The following is a 14045-nucleotide window of genomic DNA, read 5'->3' as shown; positions in this document are numbered from 1 at the left end:
GTGCGCGCGCATGTGAGTGTGTGGCGGGCGAAGTGAGCGAGCGAGTGAGCGAGTGAGTGAGTGAGCGAGTGAGAGTGTGTGTGTGTGTGTGTGTGTGGGTGTGTGTGTGAGACAGACTCAAACAGAGTTAATTTTATAGTAATGCCACTTGTGACACGCGTTCATAAGTTCAGACAGCTTTGGTTTAAATCCTCCTTTGTTTTTATGGGCGATGTGCTTCACCCTCTGCAATGCAAGATGGGACTGTGTCCTGGGGGCTTGGAGGATGCCAATGTCCCTAATTAACATTCCCTGTTGGGTGTTGACAGACATACGGGAGGTGTGATTGGGATCATATGTCATAGCTGCTGCAAGCTGATGGGAGCAACACGAGGCCCTGAGCAGGCGACACAATGTTAATCAGTCAGCCAAAGGGACGTCCTTAATAAGTTCTCAGTAAGCAAGTTTTGTCCAGCATAAATGGGAAAGTGTTGTTTAGAATGCATTCTGACGAGACTTTCAACTCTGTGTGCACTGAAGGTCTGAAACGGAAGAGGCAGTCAAGTTTGTTTTTGTTTGTATAGATATCTTCACAAAACAACAGTCTAATGAACTAACTAACTAACTAACTAACTAAGTGTCTGTCTGTTCCTGCTTCTATCTAGGAGTCATTCCACCAGGTAAATCAAGAGAGAATATCCACACAGCGGAGTAGCTCCCAAACTTCAATTTCAAAACAGCTGTTTTAACTCATTCATTTAATTAAAGTTTGTGAGCTATTCCGGTGTGTGGATATTCTCTCTTGATTTACCTGGTGTTAAGAATGACTCCTACATTCTCTTTTGATCTACTTAGTATACTTTGTCCTGCACTTGGCATAAAATGAAGTGGGATGGGCACACAACCACTCTACCATCATTCTCAACACCAGACAGTTAACACTGTGGAGGGAGATATAGGCATCCTTAGCATAGCATAGCATGAGCTATCTTGTTGTGGTGTGCTGACTTACCAGGCTCTCTCTCTCTCTCTCTCTCTCTCTCTCTCTCTCTCTCACACACAGGTTGCGGGAAGAGTGGTTCCAGAGGCTGAATATCCGGAACCAGCACCTGGAGGTTGTCAATGAGGAGCGGGTTAAACAGGCCCAGAGGATTCAGCGTGGTCTGGGGACGTTGTAGACCCCCTCCACCTCCTGCCACCTCCAGCCTAACAGGGGAACTACACCAGGCGCGTAACTGAAGCGTTCCGTTCGCGACACGTATCCTGCAGCAGTTAATAATCACTATGATCAATGGAAGTAGCACTAGCAACACCAGACGCAACAGTGGTGCGTACATTTGAAAAAAAAATAGACCCATCCATAAAATGGATTTCACGCGTCGCGAACGAAACACTTCAGTTACGCGCCTGGTGTAGCTCCCCTGTAAGGCCACCTCCAAACTTTACACTCATGGCATAGCAAGCATTTTTACACTGCAAAAAAAAATCACAATATTTTATAAATGTTTCAAAAATATAGTGGATGACTATCCAATGTGACTCATGTGAACGTGATAAAAGTGTGTATCTGTGTATCCCAAGGAAATGGAAAGGGTAGCTCATGTCATGGTATGCCGTCATGGCAGTCGGTTCATACCTGTCAGAGGTTCTCCAGTCAAGGTGATACTGTTGACTCTAATAGGTGTTATTGATGGTACGAGTGTCCTTTATGTTTGATGTGAGAGATGAGTATCTTGAGGGAGCAGCCTTGTAGACAGCACATGCCAGGAAAAGAAGCCCTTGCTCAGCAATCTTGACAACACATCACCCACTGACCTCCCGGGTATTAATTTGTTTGAGTAGGCCAGTAGAAACAGTTATTGATGGATATTAACTCACTCATCTGCACAACAGGCTTCCAAAGACACACACACACACACACACACACACACACACAGAGTGTATCAAGACCATTATAGTCATTGTATATTAATGTAAACATTCACATTGTTTGTGTTGAGAACAGCTGTTACCACAGTAGATCCCTGATGTAACCACTGTTACTATGGACACGGTGGCAACAATTCATCAACATCTCAAACAGCCTTGACAGGCATATGTGGTGATTTGGGGAAACAAGAGAAGCTCAAAAAGGAAAGTCATGAAGTAAGTTTGGGAGGAAATAAGGCGTGAGAGTTGTCCACTGTACTCTTGAATGTGAACATATGTTTTTATAACAAAGCTTCAATAACTGGAGGTGTAATTGAGACCAAATATATCAGTGAGATCAGGATTAAAATAAGTATTTACTGTGAGGCATCCTTGATACTGTATATTCAGTTGAATAAAGAGGTGAGGCGAATTGTCACTTACATGGTCCTGTCTCTCACTACAGCCACCGGAATCCTATCTGTTGATCTCTGTCACAGCCAAAGAGAGCACGTGTGATGGGAAGTTGCAACATGAAAAGCAAACTCATATGCATATAGATGTGAACTCCTTTCTTCATGGTTTTGTAAGCTTTTTGTAAAAGGACAAGAGGGCTTTGGGATATTTACTTTATAGCCTACAAAACAGCTTCAGTAACACTGACAGTATCTACATAGGTGCGACATGACACTTTCATAACCCTAAGCCTAACTCTAACTCTAACTCTAACTTGTAATCATGACAAAAATTAAATGACACTAACCAACTAACCACTAACCGGATGACACTCTTATGTATAGCTTCAAGTAAAGTGTAATCACAGTTTCATCTACCACGCATCTACTGGAACTTCTGAGAACATTGTTTTGCAAGATCACAGTGACACACCAAAAGCAGATTTCTTTTACCAGAAAACAGAAAGACAGCAAATTCAGAATGGAAATATCCCAAAAAGAGGAACATAGGGTTGCAGAAGGTCACAAAAAAGTCTCAATTCAGTTTCTCTTTCCAGAACTCCCTCATAAATAATGTAGAATAGGATACACTGATCGTTTGACTGACTTCCTTTCTCACCCTATCTAGCAGAAGCAGCAGGTGAACAGACATAGCCCTCTACAGAAATGTTATAGTGTGAAATCATGATCTCAGTTCTGCATATTACTATTGACTACTACTGAGTACATGTTAATACATCACATCCATATTTTATTTGCTTGATGATGGTAATCAGGCAGTTTTACTCCAAATTGGGAATCATTTTGTCCATGTATGTACTGTATGTTTATTCAACCAAGCAACTTCTTTTTACTCTGGCGCCATCAAGTGGCCACCCAAATTAAGCTCTAGAAACATAACAAATTCAAAGTATTTCTGAAATACTTATAACAATTATACATTGCACATAATACATGCCAAATATACAACATAATGATTGTACATCCTCATATTTTAACATTCAAAACTCCAGCATTAAGTTAACAGTTAATAGCAATATTTTCTCCTCCTTGGTCAGTTAAAACAACATTTTGAAACTAAACAGGCATGAAATACTGTAACATAGGCTTTGTTTTACTCATTTACTACCATGCTTACACTTTTTTCTGTAGGCCTCGCTCTGTTTTACTCATGACTTAGTACATGGTGTGATGACGAGGTCCCATATTATATGACTGTTTTGAGTTTCCTTCCGGTCCACCCCATGTAATTAGTACAAGATAAGCTGTAAACAAAAATAACTTCCTCACCCCCCCGCCACCCCCCCTCCCCCCCCCTGTGTTTTTCTTCTAAAAAACAATAAAATCTGTTCTATTATATTATATTTCAATCTCTAAAATACAAATAAAATCTGTTCTATTATATTATATTTCAATCTCTAAAAGACAACTTAAAGAAAGAGCAAAAAGCAAGTTTCTAAAGCGAGTCCTTTTTGAAAGCCAGCTAAACTGTGGAGGTCGTCATGCCTGATTGCGAAGCCTTGGAGCGCACATAGGAGTGTGTGGTGTTGTCCTCGCTGAACGCATTCTCCAGGATCCTCTTCAGTGACAGGCGTACCTTCTCCTTAAAGTCCTGACCCATAAATACATACAGGAGAGGGTTGAGGCAGCTGTTCACAAAAGCAAGGGCTATGCTCAGCTGGTCAAGAAGGACCACCAGGCCCTCATCTTGGCCATACTCCCTGGCAAGCCCAAAGGCGTGATAGGGAAGCCAGCAGACAAAGAAGGCCACCACTACAGCGACAATGATCTTGAAGGCTCTTTTGGCACGGAAGCTACTGCTCCTCACCTTGAGGACGATGAGAATGTAGGAGGTGATGATGAGGAGGAGAGGGACGAGGAATCCAAACAGAAAGCGAATCAACTGCATGTGGGCCAGGAGTGACTGAGAGAGACTGTCACCATCTTCGGTGTCGTAAGTGCAGAGGGTTTGGTTATTGTGCGATTGAGTCACCGTGGTTCTGAGAATCATGGAAGGTAAGCTGAGCAGGAAAGCCAGAACCCAAGCCAGTCCACAGAGGGCCCACGCCATCACCAGGCTGCGGTGGTTCTGGGCCCAGACGGGCCGGACCACCAGCGCCAGGCGGTCCAGGCTGATAATGGCCAGGGTGAAGACACTGGCGAACATGTTGAGAACGATAAATGCGGGGATGATCTTGCACATGACATTCCCGTACGGCCAGCTGGTGTCCAGAAGAGTGTCGGTGATGGAGAAGGGGATGCTGAGGCAACAGAGGAAGTCTGCGATAGCCAGGTTGATAAACCACACAACATTCACAGTCCTCTTCATTTTCAGGCCCGCAATCCAAATGACAAAGGCATTACCAGGGACACCAAGGAGAAAGGTGAGGCAGTAGATGATGAGAGAGATAATCTTCACGGCATTATGTGCCACTGTCAAGTCTGGTGCTGTGGGGTAGTCATATTCATCTTCATATGTCCCATTATTAGTGAAGTTATCGTAAGTTGAGTTATAATCATTTTCAAGATCCAAGAAGCTATAATAATCCATGTTTGTTCCTGAAAAGGGAATGAGTGAATAGAAGTATTATGTAATAAGAATTACATTCCACACAAATTTAGAACAGTCACAAAGATGTTTGTTTGCTAGCTCAATTCAACTACACAGAGCATAATAAAAATTGCATTAAAATTAAGTTGAAATACTACTGACACTTAGCAAGTTCTTCATAAATTCCAAGAAAGTATAGTGTATACAATAGGCAAACAACCGATGAATAACAAACGCAGTCACTTCTAAGATGATTCCATTCACTTATTCTGTTAATAATCTGAAATATATGATCATCCAAAGGACAAGAAACCATATTAAAATCCTGTAAGCAATGTAAAGTGGCAACTTACCGCGTCTGATTTGTGTTGCGTTGTACCAAATAATCGAGTCGCAACCCAAGAAAGGCTGGCGGTTTAAGGGGGAAATGAGAATGACAGGAAGTCCTCATTTACACACCATTTCATCCACTTTGTAAATGTTTTGATGACTAAGGTTTTTGGCATGCTACAGGAACCCAAAGACGTTGAAGTCATTCTTTATTTATAAACAAATAATATATCAGTCGTCTGAGTACACAGTGCTTAAGTTGTACTTTTGGAAACACAGTTTAGCACCATTTAGGGGTATTTGACCAGTATTTAACACATCATCTGTATTTCCAGCAACTTATTGTGTCTTGGTCACTTATTTTTCAATTGGTGTCAACAGAGACAAAAATCTTGGCCTGATGTGACTGAAAGATTGCTGAACTCACAGTGTTAATACTATGGTTGGATGGTTATTTTGTGAAAACTTTGTCAGTTATTGTGGGTTAATATATGTGCAACAGACCATATGTTAAAATGCCTGATCTAATCCCTGGTTACTCTGTGCTTAGTGCATGCGTCACAATTTCTTGTTTTAAGAGGAGTGTAAGTCAGACTGCTCAACAGATATCCACAGAAATGAGAACACAATCCCTATACAATTATTATCAAATGTCATAATTTTATTTTTTAGACGTTACGTTGACCAGAATACTCAGCACCACAGAAAAATGCACCACTTCCTCAATACCACAGCCCTGGACTAGTGTTTTGTCTAGCAAGCAAATGTATTTGCAAACAGTTTCAGTTTGAGTGTTCTGGCCATACTCTTACTTAAATTGTTTTGTGGTGAGCATTTGAGAGGGTGTGGCGCTCAAATCTTTGTTCAAATTAAAACAGGGACCTAGTTTGAGTTCAAAGCATTTTTGGTATACAAATGTTTGTTTCTGGTATATAAATATCTGAACATCTACTGTATCATACTCATCTCAAATGGTATCAAGAACCATAGGGGTTTTTTTTTTCGCAAGGTAGTACACTGCCAATATCTTTTCTTGTCAAAAACAGAATTAAGATATGTCATTGCCTACACTTTACCAAAATTCAGAACCTTTTGTGGATCAACTGAATATTTTACAATTTGGAGAAATTGGACACCTCAGTGTAGTCAAAAAGAGGAAAATCAAACCAAGCTTACAAAAGACATTCAGAATGATATGATTTGAAGAACAAAATGCATCATACATTATTGTAAACTGTTGGCATGAGCATAGAGTTGTGCAACCCAATGGACAAACCTGAGACAATAATGAACCAAATGTTAACGTTTATTATGTGGCTTTACAATTTGTAAATTTAAATGCTTCATTTTAAATACCCATCAACCAACTTTATTGCATGAGGGGAAAAAAACATGATCATTCACACAGTATATTCTTTGTTTTTCAACAGAAAATCTTAACCAGCTGTGTGCAAATACCGTTTTATGGGGTGTTGAAGTAAAATGATCTCTTAAAAAAAGCAGAACCAACACGAAAACCTACAGGAATTGTTTAATTTTGAAATGTAGTCATTTAGAGATGGTCTGAAATTATAAAACAAAAATAAAAATACACCCAAGTCACCTGGTAACATTATACGACAAACAGCAGAGTAATGGATCTACCTACACTTGATATCATCTATGACCCACGTAAACATCCTCATTCAAAACATTACAATAAAGTCCTTGCTTTCAGAGCACAAGAGTAAAAGTGTAAAATTGTTACACTACAGCTACCAATACATGTCAAAGTGACCACAGAAATGCTCATCTTCACTTCAGAAAATACACCATCAGGTCGCTTCATGCAAGGAGGGGGCTGGGAAGGTGGTCATATATTTGAAGCTGCAATAAGGAAATGCTTTTGACTTTATACAGGCCTTTACAGGTTTAAAGTTTTGAAAATCAAAAGCAATATTACTCAAGTGTCCCAAATATGCAACTTTAAGTGATTATCTTTGTCAAGTCAGGCAAGATACATAATCTCGATAGGGGTTTAAATTAAATATATACATAATTAAAATCTGTACAGTATAAATTCACATAGAGTTTTGTTCGACAAAGTCTCTGAGTTTCTTGGTTTTCAAACCAAGTGTGCCAGTCACAATTCTACCATCAAAGAACACAGAGCCTTCAGTCAGGCCTACAACAACTACACAACATATTTTTTCCTCTCTCAAGTCAAGAACAGTGCTTCGTCTGTTTCAGGTCAAGAGTCAAGAGCATGTAGGGGTCCCCTCAAAGTCTCCAGCCCCTAACAGGTGCTTAGACAGAAGTGACAATATAAGAGCCACTCTCTGTAGTGTCCCCTTTTGAGTCTCTCTTCTTCACACCGCTAGTCACAGGCGTGGGTATCTGAGAAGGTCGGGGCGTGGTGGTGCTGTCTGCACTGCTCTTCCTGGGGCTGGGGGTGTAGTTAAACGGGCTGACTCTGGCAGCCACCGCACCACTAGGGGAGCTGTGCTTGCTGGAGTTACAGGAACTAAAGGGGGTTCGTTCCGTGGCCACCGGGGCTTCGTAGCTCTCGTTAGCAATGTTGGGGTTGCTAGGAGCAGGTTTGATGATGTCGACGCCTTTTCTGTCTAGACTCTCGCTGCTCCGAAACAAGTTGAGGTTCGTCTCTGACCCGAGTCGCCGAGCATTGGCATTGTCGCTGACACTGGGCGGTTTAGGGTGAATTTCACTGGGGTCAGATGGGGGCATTTTGGCAGGAGCAGAGTCAATAACCGGAGGTGTGTTAGCTGTGGGTGACTTCGCCGACCTGGGATTGTTGATGGGGCAGTCTTCAATTCGCACCCAGACATCTTCACTCGTTGACCCGCCTGAGGCTGTGGTTCCCGACTCTGCCCTTTGATCAGGAAGATCTAGTGTCATGGAGTGAGCTGCATCACTCTCCTTCATCTTCCTCCATGTTCCTTTCAACGGGGCACCTTCTTTACCCTGTGCTGTTCTTTGGGCTGGACTCATGGGCTGCCTTTCATCCTCACTTCGACCTTTTTCACTTGACTCTGACGAAGCAGAGAGGATGGACGAGGAGCTGCCGGTTCTTTTCCACGTGCCAACTCTTGGTAGAGATGAGGAGTGCTTGCTGTGCTCCCTTTTCCAGGTTCCCGTTCTGTTTATGGGCAGTCTAGAAGGGCTCTCTGAATGAGACCGAGAAATGTCTTGCCTCTTGAGAGATTTCCCGTCTCCATTTTCAGAAGAGTTCTGGCTGTTTGGGGACTTCCTCCATCCACTACCTTGATAGGGCAGAGTTAGAGACATATCAGGTAAAGAGGGGCTGGATACAGGTGTTTGCGATTGGGACATACTTGGAGAAGAGGGGGATAGGGATTCAAATGAGGCAGATTCCTCCAGTTTCCTTTTTAGTGTTGGACTAGGAGCTTCCTTGATGAATGTGGACTGGCGGACAAGGCCGGGTTTCTCTGATCTATCAGACTCACTACCACTAGACTTAGTAGAGGACATTCTGGAAAGCTCTACCTTTTTCGAGGTTCCAGAAGCTCCACATTGGTTGAGGCTTTTAGAGGCAGATTCACTCCGAGGAATTCCACTGGCACTTCTTGGCACTCCCATTTGTTTGTTTTGAGCCTGCTGGCCCATCTGTTTGTTTTGAGCCTGCTGGCCCATCTGTCGACCAGGGGATGTGTATGCCATGCGGCCTGTGCCAGTCTTAGCGGACGCTGTATTGGGAGAGGCAGTGCGTGGTAACTGGGATAACTTGTTCGGTGGGGTCAGCCCATTCCTTCCCGGGGAGACAGAAACAGATGTTCGACCTGGTGACTGCATGGGTCTAGTCAAAGACTGTGGAGGGGGTCTGGACGGTGTTGAATCTCTAGATCCAGATCGTGAGGAGGCTTTACTTGAACTGCCTTGAGAGCCTGGTGGCTCTCTGGCTGGACTCGGGTCTGACTTGGCTGGGGGTTTGATTCCCCTTGGTGAGTTCCCAGAGTTCGGACCTTGGGAGAGGGGCTTTGACACTTGACCCCGAGGAGGGGGCTTTTTTGGCACTGGGCTAGTGCTGGGAGAGCTGCTTCTGACACCAGGGATATGAGTCATTGTTCTTCCTCTGGACATGACAGGAACTGGAGCAGGTCTCTGGGAGGAGACAGTATCATGACTGGGGCGTGGCTTGCCTGTGATGAGACTTTTGTAGACCTTCTTGCCTCCTTTAAGGCCTTTAGTTTCTTCTTCCTTCTTTTTTGCTTCAACAGTGGTTTTCTCACCAGGTTTTAATATTCTCGGCCCTCCCTTGCTTGCAGCAGGTTTGTTTTCATCCGGATTGGAGGGGAGGTGGAAAGGAGATCCAATGGAGATACCGGATTTTAGGGACAGGATTGAATCAGAGTCAGAAGAGCCTTGCCTTGACAGACTAGCAGCTGCCTGGTGCAAACTGCTCACAATTGAATTAGCCCCTTCTTGGATAGCCTTCCAATCAAATGACTCAGAGTCAGGAGACAGGGCTTGCTCTGAAATGGGGCTGTGCGTATCTGTAAGATCCAAAATGAGATCTGGCTCTTCGGCCATGATGCCTTCTGGAACAACCGTTTTCTCTTCACTGACACTCTGGTCATCTCCTTTGCTTCTTGGTGGCTGTTTTTTCTTTTTTGGCATTGCAGAGCTGATGCATTCTTGAAGAAGGTCATCCTCTGAATCAATACTAAGGGAACTAAGAGAGCTATTTCTTGAAAAGCATACAGGAGTGTCTTCTACATGAAAGGCTTTTGGTGCATAACCAGAGGCCTGTGGCCTAGTGACTTCAACCTGAGTTGTTTCTTCTTTCGGCTGCAGGTCTTTGTTGTTATTCTCTTGGTCAATGTCACTCAGGGAACTGAGAGAGGAATTTCTGGAAAAACATACAGGCGTGTCCTCAATGGAAAATTTCTGCTTCTCATCAGGCACAGGTCCTGTATTTTCTTTGGATGCTTGTGGGAAAACGGATGGTTTCTGAACAGGCTTTGTAGGAGGGGCCTGGAATGCAGTGGCCCTGTTTGTGTTCACCGGTTGCTGCGGTTGTTGCTGTTGCTGCTCTGCATTGCTTTTTGCTGGAACCTTCCTTTGTTCTTTGTCTTTTCTGAGTTCAGCCTTTTCTTTAGAGAGGTCAAGATCATCATCCTCAAAGTCAAGAGAACTCAAGGAATCATTGCGTGAGAAGCAGTATGGTGTGCCCTCTATGGGTGTGTAATGGTGTGGTGAATCAAATGTGTAGCCAGGGCGTATTCTTTCAGGCTCTCCTGAAGCCCCTTTAGGTTCTAATTTTTTGGTTTCCTTGGTTTTGTCAGCATATGGCGAGGCTTCTGAGAAACCACTGGATGCCTCTGGCCTTTTTAGCATCCGGGCCCTGTACTCACTACTCTGTGGCATTGGCTTTACAGGAGAGGTTGGCTTCTTCTTCTCAAAATCCTGTTGAACATGACTACTTGGAGCAGTCACAGGATGCTGGGGAGGATCAGCCATTTTCTGAACTCTGAAAGGCTTGTGGGTTTTCCCTTTGGGCATTGCAGAATTTATGCACTCGGCAAGAATATCATCTCCTTCATTCTCGACGGAGCCAGCTGGCTGTGCCGATGAAGCCCCAGTGTCTTTATTCTCTGCACTTTTCCCCTCTGGGATGGTGTCTCGTCTTTGTGAGGATGGCTCCACACGGGCTGCAGGAGGTTCAGCACTAGCCAGCTCATTTGGTGGGGAATCAATGGTGAGGTCACTCAGGGACGTGGCTGTTGAGAAATTAATAGGAGTCCCCTCGACACAATAAATGCGTGGCATGTCCTCTCCATGTGCCATGGCCACGTGTTTCTGTTGCTGTGCTCGGTTTTGAGAGGGAAGCAATTTGTAGACGGGGAGTTGGCTTGGTTTGCGGGCCACTGGTGGGGGTATTCTCGAAGTGCCTGAGGGTGACTGTTTCTTATGCTTCCCAGATGACTTTGTTGGCATTGCAGAGTTTATACAAGCTTCTAGAATTTCTATATCATCGTCATCAGAATCATCCAATATATCTTTATCTTCAACTTCGCATGACGGAGCAGGCTTTTCAAGGTTCTGGGGTTCCGTGGGTTCTTCTTTCTCATGGTCTGCCTCAGCGCCATGGTCATCCTCATGAACAGGGGGCATGATCTTGAGTTCCACGTCTTTCTGGATGTAGGGTTCATCCAAGCTCAATGCACTGAGGCTTGAGGCACAAGAGAATCCATCTGGGGTGCTTTCAGTGGCAAAGTGCAGAAGAGTGTCGTTGTCAGGGAGCACCTGAACCTTGTGAACAGCAGCATTTACAGCAGCATGCTTCGGAGCTAGATCTCGCTTGTCTGAATGAGGAGCCACTTTCATTTTCTGTTTCATCTGCGCAGGGTGGGGCTGGGGAGGTGGTGGCGTCTTGCTGCGGCTGGGTGGCATGGTTTGGCCAGGACTGTCCGGCAGATCGCTGGGGCTGATGATCCCGCTGACCATATCACTGCATGGCTCACTCTGCACAGAGCTGGCAATGGAGTGACTCTCGAAACTGTCAAGGGAGCTCACAGAGGTGCAACGGCTGAACATGAGCGGTGTTTCCTGCAAGTAGTGTTCTGGAGGACTCTTGGGAGTTTGAGCTCCACTTTTGGAGGGTGACTTTGCTCCAGAAGAGAACTCAACTGCTTTGTGATGTCTGGATCCTTCCCCATGTCCAACATGAGACTGGTGCCTTGGTGGCTTCATTCTGACATACTGGGCAGTCGGTTGGTTTTCTGTTGTACGCTGGTCAGAGTTATAGTTGTTAGCTGGTTCTTTCTCTGTGATGGGCAGGGTGGGGTAATTACTACTTGCGTTTCTCTTACAGCCATCCATTTCATCCTCTTCTGAGGACAGAGATGACAGCGAACTTCCCCTAGAGAAGCAAATTGGTGTGTCCTCCACACAATAAGTTTGTAGTGTTTCCTGGTTGACTGTTGGGGCCTTGCATGTTGTGCTCTTCTGAATCACACGTGTTGGACCAGAACGTGATTGAGCAGATGGATGGGCCTGCTTCTGCCTTCCTGCATTCTTACTGGAGGTCACAGATGATGAGCTGTCCTGACTTAAATGGTCTTTGACAGAACTTTGTGCAGAGGAAGGCTTTGAGTGGCTAAACATGGGCTTCTTGGGGGCACTCTCTGAGTATTTAAGACTGTAATCAATTGGTTGCTCTACATGGTGGTCTTCTGAGTATTTCATGCTGTAATTGGTTGGTTGTTCATCCGATTGTTCCTCCTCCGAATATCTTTCACTGTAATTGGTTGGCTTGTCATCACCGTAGTCATCAACTGAGCACATTTGAGGGTTAATTTTCTTATTCAAGCCATGAGATGACCCACCACTATTTTGATCTGTGCTATTAGGACCTCTAGACCTGAAGCCACCACCCATCTCTGACTGGACAAACCTTGGTTGGTACTTCTTCAGCTTCTCCTCTCCATCACTGCCAGTCTCAGTGTACATTGGGTAGCCTGGACTTTGGGATCGGGCAGGTTTCTGATCAGGCCTCTTCATGTCCTCCTCCATGTGCTTCGGTCGTGCCCACCGTTCATTCTGGCTCGGGCTCTGCCTCCCAGAGTTGAGCTGTTCGTCAGAGTACTTCAGGCTGTAATTAATGGGGGTATCAAGATCTCCATCGTTGTCTTCCATGTGGTTGGCATTGTGGATCTTATGGGCAAGGTCAGCTGGGTACTTCCTGTAGACACAGCATTTGCTGTCATCTTCCGAGTAGGAGTCCACAGAGGGCTTCATTTGACCCCTTTTGCCATAACCGTCTGTGCTGTTGACACTGTTTAGGCTGTCATTGGAGGCCCTGTACTCAAGCTTAGGCATTGGGCAGGATCTAGCAGTGTGATCTGCCTTGGTGTAGTAGACGTTACTGAGACCATGGACACCTGCGGCACGTCTGACACCGCTCATGTCATCCTGAACGCAATGGGGATCAGGGGTTGAGCCAACATTCCGGTCGTCCATGCTCAAGTGCATGGCTTGTACTTCGTCCATGACCATGGCAATCTGGGCTGTGGTGTTGGGGATCTGCACCCCCATTCGTTTAGCAGCATCAGGGTCAGAGTGGAATCCCCCAGCCACTCCTCTTCGCTCCCTGTCCAGACTCCTGTCCCTTTCCGCTCTAATGCCTTCAGCATTCACCCTATTGTCACGTGACGAAGGACTGGACAGTACCGGGGTGTTCATGTATGGGGATCGCATGCCCACTCCGTTGGGGTTGTACCCATCGGACCGGCAGACGCCATCATAGTCCCCATAAACAGCGTGTTTGTGCCGTGGCTTGTTCCTGTGAGATGCTTTGGGGCTCAGGTTATCAATGTTGTCAAATGTCTCAGAGAGATGCTGTGCATCAAGCTCCTCGATGAGAGCTTTCTGTTTCCTCACATGCAAGGAAGGCAGACTGGAGCCAGGGGACATGATGTTTGCATCCTTGTACTTGGCTGGTCTGTTGGCCATGAGGTTTCTCAGGGCAGCAGCGCTTCCCATGGCAATCATTTTGTGCTTGGAGTGGATGAGGTTCTTCAGCATGCTCACAGCACCCATGTCCCACAGCGTCTCCTGATCCTTGGCATTCCGAGCAGACAGGTTCCATAGGGTCCCACACGCGTTGCTGACGATGGTCAAGCTGTGAGACTTCAGGTGCTGAAGAAGGGTTTGCAGACAGCTGTTCTCCCGTAAGATTTGTCTAGAAAAGCAAATGCATACATCTGTGTTGAACATTCTGACGACAACACATAAAGGTACTTTCTCCAATCATATAAAATACAATATCTTGGCTAACTTGTACAACTTTTAGTTACATCAAT

General features: G+C 45.0%; 2 protein-coding genes across 4 annotated transcripts in view; both read right to left on the bottom strand.

Annotated features, from left to right (window-relative positions):
- Window positions 1-3668: 3668 nt before the first annotated feature.
- Window positions 3669-5305, bottom strand: c3ar1 (C3a anaphylatoxin chemotactic receptor). 2 transcript variants are annotated; one of them, XM_062527198.1, is made up of 2 exons: window positions 5247-5305; window positions 3669-4901 (listed from the first exon to the last, which is right to left on the bottom strand). In XM_062527198.1, exon 2 carries the CDS (start codon window positions 4891-4893, stop codon window positions 3826-3828), a length of 1068 nt encoding a protein of 355 aa, XP_062383182.1. In that variant the 5' UTR covers window positions 4894-4901; window positions 5247-5305; the 3' UTR covers window positions 3669-3825. The 2 variants fall into 2 exon arrangements, with proteins under 2 accessions (XP_062383182.1, XP_062383183.1); XM_062527199.1 differs by lacking the exon at window positions 5247-5305 and adding an exon at window positions 5056-5084.
- A 1206-nt stretch (window positions 5306-6511) lies between these two features.
- apc (APC regulator of WNT signaling pathway) overlaps window positions 6512-14045 on the bottom strand; it is a 36468-nt gene continuing 28934 nt past the window's right edge. For both annotated transcript variants that reach the window (XM_062527196.1, XM_062527197.1), the window contains exon 16: window positions 6512-13924. In XM_062527196.1, coding sequence (XP_062383180.1) covers window positions 7510-13924 — 6415 coding nt within the window. In that variant the 3' untranslated portion in view covers window positions 6512-7509. The remainder of the gene's footprint in view (window positions 13925-14045) is intronic.

Source organism: Sardina pilchardus, chromosome 23, assembly GCF_963854185.1.
Source record: "Sardina pilchardus chromosome 23, fSarPil1.1, whole genome shotgun sequence".
NCBI classification, from domain to species: domain Eukaryota; kingdom Metazoa; phylum Chordata; class Actinopteri; order Clupeiformes; family Clupeidae; genus Sardina; species Sardina pilchardus.
The sequence above is the reverse complement of the archived record's forward strand: the minus strand, read 5'-3'. Positions and strand labels throughout refer to the sequence as shown.

What these genes read in the sequence shown, in the direction of transcription:
- c3ar1 (XM_062527198.1), bottom strand. Translation starts at nt 4,893, where the DNA reads ATGGATTATTATAGCTTCTTGGATCTTGAAAATGATTATAACTCAACT.